At 40.8% G+C, this 14,479-nt stretch overlaps 1 protein-coding gene across 9 annotated transcripts in view; it reads left to right on the forward strand.

The window, feature by feature from the left end:
* The window catches only part of pkp4 (plakophilin 4), a 191,169-nt gene that overhangs the window by 62,112 nt on the left and 114,578 nt on the right, over positions 1–14,479 (forward strand). For 8 of the 9 annotated variants that reach the window (XM_048534752.2, XM_048534750.2, XM_048534754.2 and 5 more), the window contains one exon: positions 4,291–4,325. In XM_048534752.2, coding sequence (XP_048390709.2) covers positions 4,291–4,325 — 35 coding nt within the window. Of the gene's footprint in view, positions 1–4,290; positions 4,326–14,479 lie in introns of those variants that run through there. The other variant, XM_059647287.1, reaches the window with a different exon arrangement.

The following is a 14,479-nucleotide window of genomic DNA, read 5'->3' on the forward strand; positions in this document are numbered from 1 at the left end:
TCCCCCAAAATTATATTTGTATCGACTGTTCTAGCCAAGCAATTCTGTCTCCTCCCCAATTTTTGTGGCGTTGCGTGGTTACTTGGAGCGTGGCGGGATGATGTTAGCCAAGTCAAGGCTGATTTAGTGACATTACCAGACGGTCCCTCTGTCTATCAATCTAATTTACCAGCAGATTTTAACTTCTACTTACTACCATAGCTGACGTACGTATTGCTCTTTGAAACCAAAAATGTCTCCCTTCATTTCACCGGAGTATGCCTTTGATGATTTGAAGTATCTCTATCAAAACTGTTAAGGTTGTAAGGAAAATAACCGCTGCTTCTCCAATCTACTAACCTAAGTATAACCTTGCATTCCTGGAAACCACTTAAAATCTCCTCTGATCTTGATCCTAACTCATGGTGCTGCTGGAAATGTCCGATTCCAAAGTTGAACCTGGCTTTTAAAAATACTTCTCAGTTGTTTTAGTGAGTAATCACCTAAATTCTAATCACAAGACTGAATGTTTTCTTTAACAACAGTAGTTTATTGTGCAAAACAAAGAAACTAAGCTACTTGAATTTAGAATATAGTATAGAAAAGTCTTAAACAAAATTTTCAACCTACTTTTAAAATTGCCAATTTTAGAGACTCCAATCTCAATTATCTTTTAGGTATTTGTTTGTGGGACATGGGCATTGCTGGTTGCCCAGCAATTTTTTTTGTCCCTAGTTGCCCTTTAGAAGGTAGTGAGTTGCCACCTTCTAACTGCTGCAGTCCATGTGCTGGAGGTTGACCCACAGTGTGTTGGAGAGGGAATTCCAGGATTTTGACCTAGCAACAGTGAAAAATGGCAATCTATTTCAAAGTCAGAATGGTGTGTTGCTTGGAGGGGAACTTGTAGGTTCTGGTGATGTCTTTTTAAATGGAAGTTGAGTTTGGAAAATGCTAAGGGTCTTTGAATTTCTGCAGTGCATCTTGTAGATAGTACATTTGCTACTGAGCATCAATGGTGGAGGGAGTGGATGCTTGATGTGGCATCAGTTGAATGGCCTTTATGGTTTCAAGCTTCCTGAGTAGTGGAGCTGCACCCAGCTAGGCAAGGTGAAAGTATTCCATCACACTCCTGACTTGTGCCTTGTCGGTGATGGACAGGCTTTGGAGAATTGGGAGATGTTACGTTCTACAGGATTCTTAACCTCTGATATGCTCTCGTAGCCTGTTCTGTGTAGTTGCGTCTCTGGTCAAGGAGATTGATAGTTCGGGATTCAGTGGTTTGAATGTCATGGGATGGAGTTTGCCTGGCATTTGTGGCACAAATATTACTTGCTACCTGTTGAGCCTGAATATTGTCTGGATCTTGTTGCATTTGAGCATGCATTGTTTCAGTATCTGAGGAATCAGAGTGCTGAGCATTGTGCAATCAGCAAACATCCTCACTCCTAACTTCCTGATGAAGGGATGGCCATTGAATCAGCTGATGGTGCTTCAACTTAGAACACCACACTCAGGACGACCTCCAGGGATGTCCTAGAGCTTAGATGACTGACCTCCAACAACCACAATCTTCATCCTGTGTGTCAGCCTGATTCTAACCAGCAGAAAGTTTGTTCCCAATTCCCTGTGGTTCAAGTTTTGCTGGGGCTTGTTGATGCCACACTAGATCAAATGTATTCTTGATGTCAAGGGCTGTCACTTTCAACGCAACTCTGGAAGTCACCTCTGTCTTGTCCATGTTTGAACCAAGGCTATAATGAGATCAGCTGCTAAATGGCTCTGGCAGAACCAGAACTGGGCATTACTGAGCAGGTGAGCTAACAAGGTGTAGAGCTGGATGAACGCAACAAGCTAAGCGGCATCAGAGGAGCAAGAAGGCTGACGTTTTGGGCCTAGACCCTCTACACCTTGTTATCTCAGATCCTCCAGCATCTGCAGTTCCTATTATTACTGAGCAGGTGCTACTTGCTAACATAATTGACACATTCCATCACTTTCTGGATCAAGAGGAGACTGAGGTCGTAACTGGGGTTGGATTTGTCTTGCTTACGCATAGGACGTATCTGGGCAATTTTCCACATAACAGTTTATAACTGTAGTCTGAGTTTGGCTCGAGCAAAGGCAAGTTCCTGAGCTCATGACTTCATTACTATTGCTGGGGCGTTGTCATGACCATTAGCCTTTGCAGTGTTGAGTGCCCCCAGCTGTTTCTTTATCACAAGGAGTGACTCGAATTGGCTGAAGACTGGTAGACTGAAGCAGAAACCCTCATAACATTGAGGAAGCATTTGGATATACACTTATGATGCCAAGGCATAAAACGTAATGGACCAAGATGCTGGAAAATGGGGTTAGAACAGTTACAGGCAGTCATAAAGATGTACAATATGGAAACAGACCTGTTGGTCCAAATCATCTATGCTGACCAGACATTCCCAAACTTAACCAGTCCCATTTGCCAGCATTTGACCCATATCCCTCTGAGCTCCTCTGTTCATAATGCTCATCCAGATGCTATTTAAATCTGTAACTGTACTAGCTTTCTCCACTCCCTCTGGCAGCTCATTCCATACATTGCCAAAATTGCCCTTGTGCCCCTTTTTTTAAATCTTTCCCCTCACCTTAAATTTGTGCTGTCTAGTTTTGAACTCCCCTACCCTGGGGCAAAAAGATCTTGGCTATTCACCATATCCACACCTGTCATGATTTTCTAAACCTCTAAGGTCACTCCTCAACTTCTGCTCCAAAGAAAATAGCCCCAGTCTTTTCAGCCTCCCCTCTTTCCCGCGCACTCCCGCTCCTCCTCTCTCAGCTCAAACCCTCCAATCCCAGCAACATCCCTGTAAATCTTTCAAGTTTAACAACATCTTTCCTTTTGCAGGGAGACCACAATTGAATGCAGTATTCCAAAAACTGCCCAACAATTTCCTGTTCAGCCATAATTACTTGTGGCTCCACCTTGAACTATGAACCTGCACATAAGTTCTTTGGGCTTTTTTAGCTTCTAAACATCTGCAGATTCTTATAGCTTCAGATCTGGTCTAGACTACATGTGACTCCAGGCCCCCCCATTGTTTTTGATTCATAACTGCCCTCAGGGCATTTAAGACTGGGCAATGAAAGACTGAGCCAGTGATGCCCTTGTCCTGTGAATTTTATTCTGTACAGACTAAACCTGTACTCGGGAGAGCCTCTTCCCTGAATTACTTGGTCTTTGAAAAGTTCATTTTTAGGAGAGAACAAAATTTGTTTCTGACCCAGTCAGGTTGCCTCCAAGGTGCCTTATAAACTTTTAATCTCTAGGTTTCCTGAAATTAAATTGATCTTTTGAACCAAAAACACTCCAGGGTTTAGAGTCACTTGTGCTTGGACGCAAATGGATTCTGGAAGGACTCTGACGTTTTTTCTTAAATAAATCACTTCACAAATGTATCCACCGCTCGTGCCATTGTTTTGAAATCTGGTCTTCAAAATGACATCTATATACCTTTTTTTATGCTTTTCCTCTGTCACCCTTCACTTGTGATGCTGGCATTGGATGTGGTACACCAGCTGGGGCTAAATCAGTATTTTATATCTGCTTTGTGTAATCTCAGGTGGTATTTGCTTTGGCTCCTTTCTCAAACTGCTCTATGTTGCACTGATGTGCCAAGATTTTTCTCATGTACCATTTGCAATATATATTTTTGAAATTGTATTTGTACCCCTTAAGTTCAAATCATTATTGCACCAAAAAGAATTGGTTATGTACTCGAAAGTAAAGAGCTGGAGATTTGGACTAACTGGATTGCATTTCGAAAGGGCTGTGCGGATTAAGATGGACCAAATTGTATAGTATTGTGTTGTGCCATTCTCTGGTTATAGCTTTTTCTAATCAGCAGATATGCTCAAGGAACCCATTCTTGCAGCCTCAATAACTCTTGCATAATTGACCTCTTTCTATTCCTACCTCAACGACCACTTTGAATCATTTTGATATATCAATACACTTTCCAGAATTAACCCACATCTAGATCTGGAATTGAAATTGGTTCAAGGTGTTTATGTACCTCAATACGCAAATTATTTCGAACAATGATGTCGATTCTGCTTGATAGCTAAGAGCTGTGATATTAATCCCAAGATCTAAAAATTTGGACCATTACAAAAGCAAGCCTCCAGTAGGGATCAGTGGAAACTTTACAGCAAATGTTTTTCATTATCATGAAAAACATGCATTTGTTGTGCATGAGAATGCATGTTTACTTATAAACTTTAGGCGTTTAAGTATCAAGTGAAATAACTTCAGTTTTCTTCTCTTTCTGCTTGCAGCTCAACTGAAAAGTCCTTCCACTGGAGACAGACAGGTATTAATTAGCAATGTGTGATTTTTAGTTACCATTTTTTTCATAGTTCTATCTCCATATAAATATGGATAAATAGTTTCTCAATTTCTGTAATTTGATATTTGTCACATGCATTCTTCACTTCTTTTTTAAACTACCTAGTTTCAGCAACGTGGATTTACTCCAAGGGTGGTCCCCTGTCATTAAAAGTCATTGGGTAGGCAGATTAGTTAACAATTAGGCACAGTGTTATAGGGGACATTGAGTACAAGAGCAGGAGAGGCTATGCTGAAATTTTATATAAAACTGATTAGACCTCACCTAAAATAGTGTGTACAGTCCTGGGAACCACATTTTAGGAAGATGTGAACGCGTTAGTGTGTGCAGTAGTTTCATTACTCCAAGATGGAAACCTTTAGTTTTGAGGTATGATGCACTCAATTGGCCAAACAGCTGCTTTCTATACTGTAAGAATTTGATGTTTTGAAAGTTTACAATGTCACTACCTTTTTCAATGCTGTCTTTTAGGATAATTTTCTCTCCTAATAGTCCCTGTGCTTTCAATTTTACTGGAGAGTAAATGAAAAGAGCAGTAAATGATTGGAGGCAGAGATGCTTGGAATGTTATTGCACGTTGCTTGAGGACTGCAAGCTATTTTGTGGGTTATTAGCTATATTTTAAACAGCATCAATGACATTGGCAATTGGCGAAATTGGTTTTCTGTCTCATGGACCTTCTCACTGGGATAAAGGATGGGATTGTTTAACAATAAAATACATTAGATTAAGTATCTTGCAGACTTTAATTCTAGATATATTTCAATAGCATTTTGTAATGTGAAAACGTATCACTGATCTGCCAGTTCGGGTGCTTTAAATCTGTTCGCAGCCTCCATGTAACCCTAACTGCATATTCTCAGTTTGTGCTCACCCAGACTTCTTTTGAATGTATCTATGCTATTTTCCGAAACGACTCCTTGTGGTAGGTAGTTTCATGTTATAATCATTCTTTGGTAGGAAATTTTCCTGAATTCCCAGTACAGGATATTAGCCCCTAAGTGTTTGTGTGGTAGAATGGCACACAAATTGCTTACTGGTACCTCCCTATCCTTGATAATATGCAGTACAGGTCTGTGGTCTGTGACCACTAAGTGGAAGACTTTTTCTGATTAAAGTGATATAATCCTGAGTGCTGCTTCAATCAAATGACCATTTACATATTGACTTAATTCACTGAAACTTGCCATCCACCCAGGTGGACAAAGTCAAAAGCTCCATCATGTGACTTTACCTTCCTGCTCAGCAGAGTACAGCTCATTGTGTGCTGTGGCTTCTTGTCTATGCTGTGCTCTCTCCCCTGCACTTTGTAACCTTGCATCAGTTCACCTTTTCTTCCAGATTCTGCGTGCCCTGAAGACATCCACGAGTCCCTCTGGATGTAAAATTCTATGCTTCAATCAACCTTTTTCATTGGCATTTTCTGTTCATGCAAACTGTTCATCTTGTGGATTCCATCTCCTGTTATAAATTTATGAATCTGTGAAGTGTAAAGGATGTGATGGCTAACTAGAATAATAATGACCTGATTGCGCGTAGTTGGCATGGATTTGTGAATGAGATTTGTTTGAAGCTATTGGAGTTTAAGGATGTTACTGAATACTGTGAATTCAATCTGTTTTAATTTTGCTAAGTAACCTCTGGGTCACGACACCAAAAGCCTGCTGAAAGTCCAAATATATTGCATCTGTTGATTTTGTGTTTCTCCTACCTCTGCCTGCAGGGCACCTACATTTGCCTTGGCCAAATGTTTGCTTTTTACACACCTGTGTATGGTTTTACAATCCTGTGGTTTTTTATTGTCTTTTTGTTTCTTTGCTAATTTGCTTTCATTCTCTTTTTTGCTGTATTCTAAAATCTTTTTGCTGTATTCCTAAAATCTTCCCAGGGTTACTACTATTCCTGGCAACTTTGTACCTTTTCATGGAATTCTAGAATAGAATCCTCGTGTTGAAAGAGTCCATTTCAGCCCATGTCCATATTGACCCTCTGTAAAGCATCCCATCAAAACTGAGCCCCCACCCTATCCTCGTAATGCTGCATTTACCGTGGCTATTCTGCCTAGCCTACACATCCCTGGACACAAGGCAATTTAGCAGTTCATGTTTACGATCGTAACTTTTTTAAAGCCTGGCTGACTCTTGGGATTTTGTGCTTTGGAGGAATAGTGGCTATAAACTATAAAGTAATTCTTGAAGATTATCCATTGCTGCATACACTGTCATACCTTTTTTAATATGTAGTCCCAATTTACCTGTCACTTTGTCCCTTTACTTTAGTTTCCTTTTGGTCAAATTTAGCACCATTTTCATTTGCATGGAAGAGCCTGTAGAAAATGTGTAAAAGCCAAAAAAGGGCTAACTTCAGTGTTTTGAATAGAGATTGTTGTCCAGGTGGATTGGAATTAAGACAGTAAACACTAACTGAACAATAGGATTTGTTCAAAAGGAGACAATTCGGGCATATTCCATTTCACTGAGAGTGAAGGATGGACATTCAAAGTTATAGTTTCCTTGAGGGCTAAAGATAGAATGCCTAAAATGAAACAGTTACAGGTTTATAATAGAGGAACAAACCACAGAGATTGAAAACAGGAATGAGGAGCAAAGAGTATGAATATTGATTTTAATATTGGCTAACTAAATGAAAAGGAATTAAAGGAAAGACTTTTCTGAGCACAGTGAAAAGGTAGATGAATGAAACTATCAAGGTGATTAATTCTGGTTCTCTTTGACCAGGTGCAATGTTTTAAACTTACCTGGATATACAGTTGCTACCAGAAAACTTGGGTTACAAATGTTGGACTTGCTTGATAAAGGGCAAAGGGCTAAACACAGCCAAGACACCCAAGTATCTGTGCTGGGAAACTTTGGACAGAATTTTGTATAAACCCCCAAAGTTAGGTGGTGTGGCAACAAACCTGTATCATCATAGCAGATAGCCAATTTGAAAGAGCTAAGAATTTGCCTCCTGGTGAATGGAATTGGATGTACCTTTGGCGATTTGAGCAAGTGGGGAGCAGGGAATGCAGGCTGTCTGATTCCCAAGTGGAAGTTGGTGGTGTTGAAGCAGTTGGCTTTCATAAGAGGTCAAGAGTTGTTGTAATGGAATAGTCAGAGGGGCAGAGTGCAGAATGTGAGATAGCAACCAGTGAATTTTTGTTAATTTAAACTCTATAACCACCTGACCCATTTGACATTGGAGCCAGAGTTTTGTGAAACTGGATACCACAGGAATGATCCAAAAGCCACAAAGCTTAACATTTTTTAATATAATCACTTATTGTTATTGCAACACCCGAGCATGGAATTAGTTGTTTGTTTACAAAACAGCTTATAAATCTGCCTGCCTTTCTTAATGAAAATCATAATATTGTATGTGCAACTTGAACAGCTAAGAGAAGCGTCTGACGCTAGAGGCAGCGTGATCTGTGAAATCTACAGAAGAGCCTGATCCTGTGGCAGCCTCTACATCGGGGAGACCAAGCAGAGGCTCGGAGACCATTTTGTAGAGCGCCTGTGTTCTGTTCGTGACAGAAGATGACACCTTCCAGTTGCGAACTACTTCAACTCTCCCTCCCACTCCCTGGATGACATGTTCATCCTGGGCTGCCTCCAGTGTCACAGTGATGCCACCTGGAAACTGGAGGACAACCTAATGGTGTCAATGTGGATTTTACCAGTTTTAAAATCTCCCCATCCCTGGCCTCAACCCATGACCAACCCTCCCTCTGATCCCTGCCTCCTTGATCTAACACAACCAATCTGCCTTATCTCCTACTTGTCCACTCCTCCCACCTCACTGACCAATCCCCACTACCACCTCCCTGCATTCATCTATCACCATCCCACTGACCTTCCCCAGCCCCACCCCTCTGCTATTTATTTCAAGCTTCCTTACCCCTCCCCTATTTCTGAAGAAGGGTCCTGACGTGAAATGTCAGTTTCCAGCTCCTCTGATGCTGGCTGCCTGCCTGCCTGCTGTGTTCCTCCAGCCCCATGCTGTGTTACCTCTGAATCCAGCATCGGCAGTTCTTCCTATCACTAACCCTGAGGTCGTTCATTTTCTGTCAAGCTGGCCATCACATGATTCTGGTCTGATGACCCTTTTTCCACTGATTTGAAAATTTAGCTTGCTTGTCGGTCCATCAGCTTGGAACTTTGTCTCCTGAGCCAAATTCAGTCCATGTAATCTGGAACATTTTAACAGTTATCTAAACTTTGTGGACTCCGGTTAAAAGTGGCTATATATTTGGCTGTTCAATTGAAACGGCTGAGGTTGTGTTTTTTGGTTCAAAGCTGCAGCATAAAATCTGGTAACCTATAATTTGGGTAAAGATCTTGCTGGTTGTTCTACCTGAAATTGTACATGCCAGGAGTTTGATTCCTAATGTGTGCATGGCTGTTCGTGTCCTTGACAATACGTGACACCTTGAATTGTGCTGAATGTCTCTGCCTTTGAAGATTACCTCATTTATTGTAAAATGCATCTTATTGACCTGAATGTCCTTCGTGGAAGGAAATCTTCCATCCTTGCCTCTAAATCACTCTGTCAAGATGTTGGCATAGTAGGATGCTCCAACTGGAGTGACTCTGCACTTTGTCTTGTTCTCTCTCAATTCTCCCCCACCCCCAACTGCAATTGGGCATGTTCCCAAGGCACCAGGGAAAATTAGAAAGGCAGAATTTTTAACTTATTCCTTTATCTTCCTAGTTTGAACTATGAAAGATTTTAATGTAAACTGTTACCTATTACTTTACTTCATAGAATAGTGGAGAAATAATGTTTAAGTTTTAACTTTTTTAACTCTTGTTTCTCTTAGTACACTGTATATGTAAGCTTTTTTGTATCTAGGTACCTTGGTACTTAAGATGGTGACATTATACTTTTTTCACTGTACCTCTGTACTTGTACACATGGCAATCAAATTTAAGATCTAAATCTACCATGGTCTGATTTACCTATAACTCCAGACCTATGATATAGTTCAACTTTTAACTGCTCTCAAGGGCAATTGGGGATCAGTCACAGTGCTGAGGTTGCAAGCAACTTGTGTATCGCATAATGAAAACTTTGAGAAGGTATTTAAAGCTGGTGGTTTCCAGCTGGTGATCCAGAGCTGTTCCACATCAAGAGAAAATACCTTCAGGATGGAAGAAACTTGGAACAACCTAAATATTTAGATGTTGTGAAAACTCTTAAATTTGTAAACTTTTAATATCTAAAGTTTGCTTTTGTTTTGGCCTTATCCATGACATATGAAGCTTTTTATAAACATGTTAAACTTCCTGAACTGGAACTCCTGCGTAGGTAATTGGTATTAGCAATTAAGTACCTTTTTTGTCTTGCCAGTGTATGTCACCAAAAATCAGTTCTTGCCTTCCACCTGGTTATATTTAAACAAAAAGGCCAATTGGGGCAAGTGAGTTTCAGGTTCAGCTGAGCTGCTTTAAGCGTATTGAATTCTTGAAAGGAAAATTAATTATTTACCTGAAAATATTTGTAAGCAAACAAATAGTACTTGAGGCATATTTAAAATGAATAATGAATATTTCTTTGCAATTAACATGTTTGCATTATTCCATTCAACAGTTTAAATATTATTTCCACCAATGGTGCTCAAAACACATGCAGCCTCTTTATATTTCTAATCCTTTGTTAACTAAGCATGAAAACTGGCATGTTGTGAAGATTTTCTTAACCACAAATTATCAACATGTAGCGAAATACAGTTCACAAATAAAATTAGTATTACAGAATCTTCAGCTCCAAAGGGAATAATTTGTTGCATTGTGCCTATACTGATTCTTTAACAGAAATGTTCAGTTTGATTCTATACCTCATCTTTTACTCCATAATAATAGTATAAAATAGTTCTGTTCAAATACATCTCCACTTTTCTTTGAAACATCCTATTAATTGTTTCCACACCCTTTGAGCTTGTGTTTTCTAGGCCATAAGCATGAAATAATTTCTCCTCCTACGTGCTGCCCTGACAAAGTAATTCTCTCAACAATTATTTTAAATCTTTGCAAAGTAGCTATTGACACACAGGCAACAGGAAACAATTCCTGCTCAGTTGTTCTATCAACCTATTTGTCATATTAAATTACCCCGTGGGGTGTCCCTCCTAACACACACTATCCTTGCCCCCATCAATTTCAGTGAATTAGAGTAGCCCAAAGTCCCTCTACTGCTGAACTACTCCTAAAATTTGTACCATTTTGAACCTGCTGCCTTTACCACTACTTTTTCTGTTCCTCTGTCTTTACCCTCATTAAATTGTAAGTAAAACAATCTGTGACGTCTCTACCTATTTCATCTGCCTGCCTCCTTGGAGTCTGCTATCCTGTTCAACGTCAACGTATGTTGCCAAGTTTTATGCTACCTGTGCCAATGTCCATTTTATAAATTTAAAAAAAGTAACAGGGTTATTGTATTAATCCTTGCAGAACACTTGCTTACCTTTTCTTCAGTCAGGAGCCCAGATATTCATAACTGCCTCTTCATCATATTCCTTGGCCTATTGCAATAACTTTGTCCATCCCTTTGTTTTGGTACTTCATTTAAGGCACACAGTGTTTTAGCTTTTATTAATAGAGGAATCGAGTTCCGGAACCAAGAGGTTATGGTGAAGCTGTACAAAACTCTGGTGCGGCTGCAATTGGAGTATTGCGTACAGTTCTGGTCACCGCATTATAAGAAGGATGGGGAAGCTTTGGAAAGGGTGCAGAGGAGATTTACTAGGATGTTGCCTGGTATGGAGGGAAGGTCTGACGAGGAAAGGCTGAGGGACTTGAGGCTGTTTTCATTAGGGAGAAGAAGGTTGAGAGGTGACTTAATTGAAACATATAAAATAATCAGAGGGTTAGACAGGGTGGATGGGGAGAGCCTTTTTCCTAGGATGGTGACGGTGAGCATGAGGGGGCATAGCTTTAAATTGAGGGGTGAAAGATATAGGACAGATGTCAGAGGTAGTTTCTTTACTCGGAGTAGTAAGGAAGTGGAACGCTTTGCCTGCAACGGTGGTAGATTCGCCAACTTTAGGTACATTGAAGTCGTCATTGGATAAGCATATGGACGTACATGGAATAGTGTAGGTTAGATGGGCTTGAGATCGGCATGACAGGTCGGCACAACATCGAGGGCCAAAGGGCCTGTACTGTGCTGTAATGTTCTATGTTCTAATGTCTTCAAAAATCTGTGTGAATACAGCATTGATAACATTTATGATTAATCCTTTGTTATTTTTTTCATAGGAGAAATCTTAATGTTTAAGTTTTAAAAACTTAAATTGTAGCCTGCCTTGGTAATTTTTTTCACCTCCTGTGGGATTGAGGATGCACCCTCTGCACCTGCTTGTCATGGAAGGCCTGAAGATTGCTGATGCATACTGCATGCTCTCCTTGGCCGGAATGGCACAGGCAGTTTCCCCTGGCTTAAATTTTTTTGGAATATCCTCCCTGAATAATTTTTCAGGACATGGGACTAATATTAAATTCAATCTGAACAGGAGTCTGTTCAGACAGAACCCACCACATGCTTGAGCTGCATCTGTAGTATGCATTCCCTCTGAGCTAGGTTTATTTGAGTGCTGGGTGCCCACCCAACATGTTTCTGCTGTGTTATCCACCTGTCATGTCATCCAGCATATCTGAGAGTTTCGTCATCCCCAGGAATCCGTACCAGTGTCCCTACCGTTAATGGTACAAAAGGTGGTGTGTATATGAAATGAGTTGCCAAAGGAAGTGGTGGAAGTGGGTACAATTACAACATTTAAAAGACGTTTTAGATAGGTACACGAATAAGAGGTTTAGAGGGATATAGGCCAATTACAGGCAAATAGGACTAGATCAGTTTAGGTAACCTGGTTGGTATGGACTAGTTGGGCCGAAGGGTCTGTTTCTATGCTGTATGACGTATGAGTAATGACTCCCAAATGATAACTGTTACTCCAGTGTAAGGCAGCTAGGTCCCAACTATAAATCAGGTCCTACTAAAAGCCTGGCAGCTCCTGTGTTGAATTATGAAGATCAGATCAATATAAGGGCAAGAGCTGCATGTGACAATGCACCTGGAGGATGTTTGTTGCTATGGCACACCATCGAGGGGAGCAGAGAGTTGCTGTATGGGTGTGAAGGTACGCCAACACTGAAACTCTCTCCCCAAAGGAAGACTGAACCTCAGCTGTAATCTAGTGTTTTGCCGCAGAAGAAATTTATAAACGCCCTGTGTATCCTTGTCATTCTCTGCAGAAGGAATCAGTGACCAATGCATACCACAACATGGCAGTGATCAGTTGATTTCTGACCAACATGTGACTACTGTAGGATTATCCTCTAGCCTGTCCTGTCCCTTCCACCCAGTTGGAATTATGGCCTCTGCTTCTTGCCAGTTTACAGCCAGGATTTCTCAACAGGCCTAAAATAAACTATCCGTGCAGAGGGGAGATGTGTTCCAGGTTCATCCTGGGGAGTCCATCCACCAATGACTGACTCTGGAAAATTTTCTCCAGTTGATCCTTGCAGAGGACATCGAGTGCATATTTTGACGCTCATCCACTGCCTGTCAATTAGTTCTTTGAATAGGAACATGTTATCAGTGTAAGGTCAAAAGCTACCACCAACCTCAACTGAGGCAGAACCAACCTTGCCAGTATTTTCCACAAAAGATGCAGAATGGCTCCCCACAAGTAGAAAATAGTCAACCAAATAAGAATTGCCCTGATACACTACTCTCCCAAAATGAAGGGACATGTTGAGGACCTGTTGTTCTTGATTAGACGTTGCGGCAACATACAGACGAAAGGCAATGGACTACATCCCAAATTGCAATGCTTGCAGAATCACAAATGTAAATTATTTGTTCCTTTGACACTGGTCATGTCCTTCTGATCAAAGGACAGGAATGTGGCAACAGACCAGTACCCTGGGAAATGTGGATCAGCTTCCAGACAAGATGAATATTGTCCTAAATGATGCAGCCTGGAACTGTCTAGGAATAGTCGGAGCCAACCATGTGGCCCATGGTGCAGGGCAAGAAGACGATACCCTTCAAGCATTTTACACTCCATGCTGAGGAAGACTGAGATTGTGTCCCTCCTTCTAAAAGGGCTACGATGGCCCTGTGCTATGAGAGGGGCATCTTCCTAACTGCTGAACATTCCTCCATCACTTGCGTGAAGTCTTTCCCAAACCATTTGGGTAATCTGTCTCCTTGTTTTTGATACTGTGATGGATAAATCTCTCATTTTATCCATTATGCTTCATCTGCTATGCATTTGCCCGCTCATTCAACTTGTTCAAATCATACTAAAGCATCTCTGCATCCTCGTCATGTTTTGCACTCCTACCCAGTTTGTTGTCTGCAAACCTGAGGATATTACTTAAACACCAAAAGGATTGCAGATGTTGTAAATCAGGAACAAAAACAAGGAAAAGCTGAGCAGGCCTGGCACCTTCTGAGAAGAAGAAATCAGTTAACATTTCAGGCCTGGTGACACTTCCTAAGAATCGGGATATTACATTTTAGTCCCCTCATCTATATCATTATACATACAATGAATAGCTGGGGTCCAAGCACTGCTTCCTGAAGTATCCAGCTAGTCACTGGCTGCCACCTAAAAAGACCTGTTTATTCCTACTCTTTGCTTCCGGCTGCCAACCGGTTCTCCATTCATTTCAGTTCACTGTCCTGGATCCCAAACACTTTAAAATTTACAAGCAAATATCATTTGTGGGATTTTATGAAAACCCTCCTGAAAGTTCAAGTAAACCATGAGCAACGTAGCACGTTTATTTTTCAGTTTTACTGTTTACTCCTGTGTATTTCCTGTTCCTCAACTTTTTAAAATTAGTTTTAGAATCTAGCATGCCTTCTGGCTCAATTTCTTGGCTGTTTTGTACGTGCATTTTTTTTACTTTCGCATACTTCATGGCATTTCTTGTAGCACACCTGTAATATTCAGTATTTTCTGCTTTGCCCTGTGGATCAGATGTTACAGACTTGATTCTTTCAGCCATGGTGTTTGATCTGGTAGGACAATAAGATTTGCTCCTGTATGAGCTGCCAGAGGTGGTGGTGGAGGCTGGTACAATTAGTGTTTAGAAGGCATTTGG

This window comes from Stegostoma tigrinum, chromosome 7 (genome assembly GCF_030684315.1).
Source record: "Stegostoma tigrinum isolate sSteTig4 chromosome 7, sSteTig4.hap1, whole genome shotgun sequence".
Taxonomy (NCBI): Eukaryota; Metazoa; Chordata; class Chondrichthyes; order Orectolobiformes; family Stegostomatidae; genus Stegostoma; species Stegostoma tigrinum.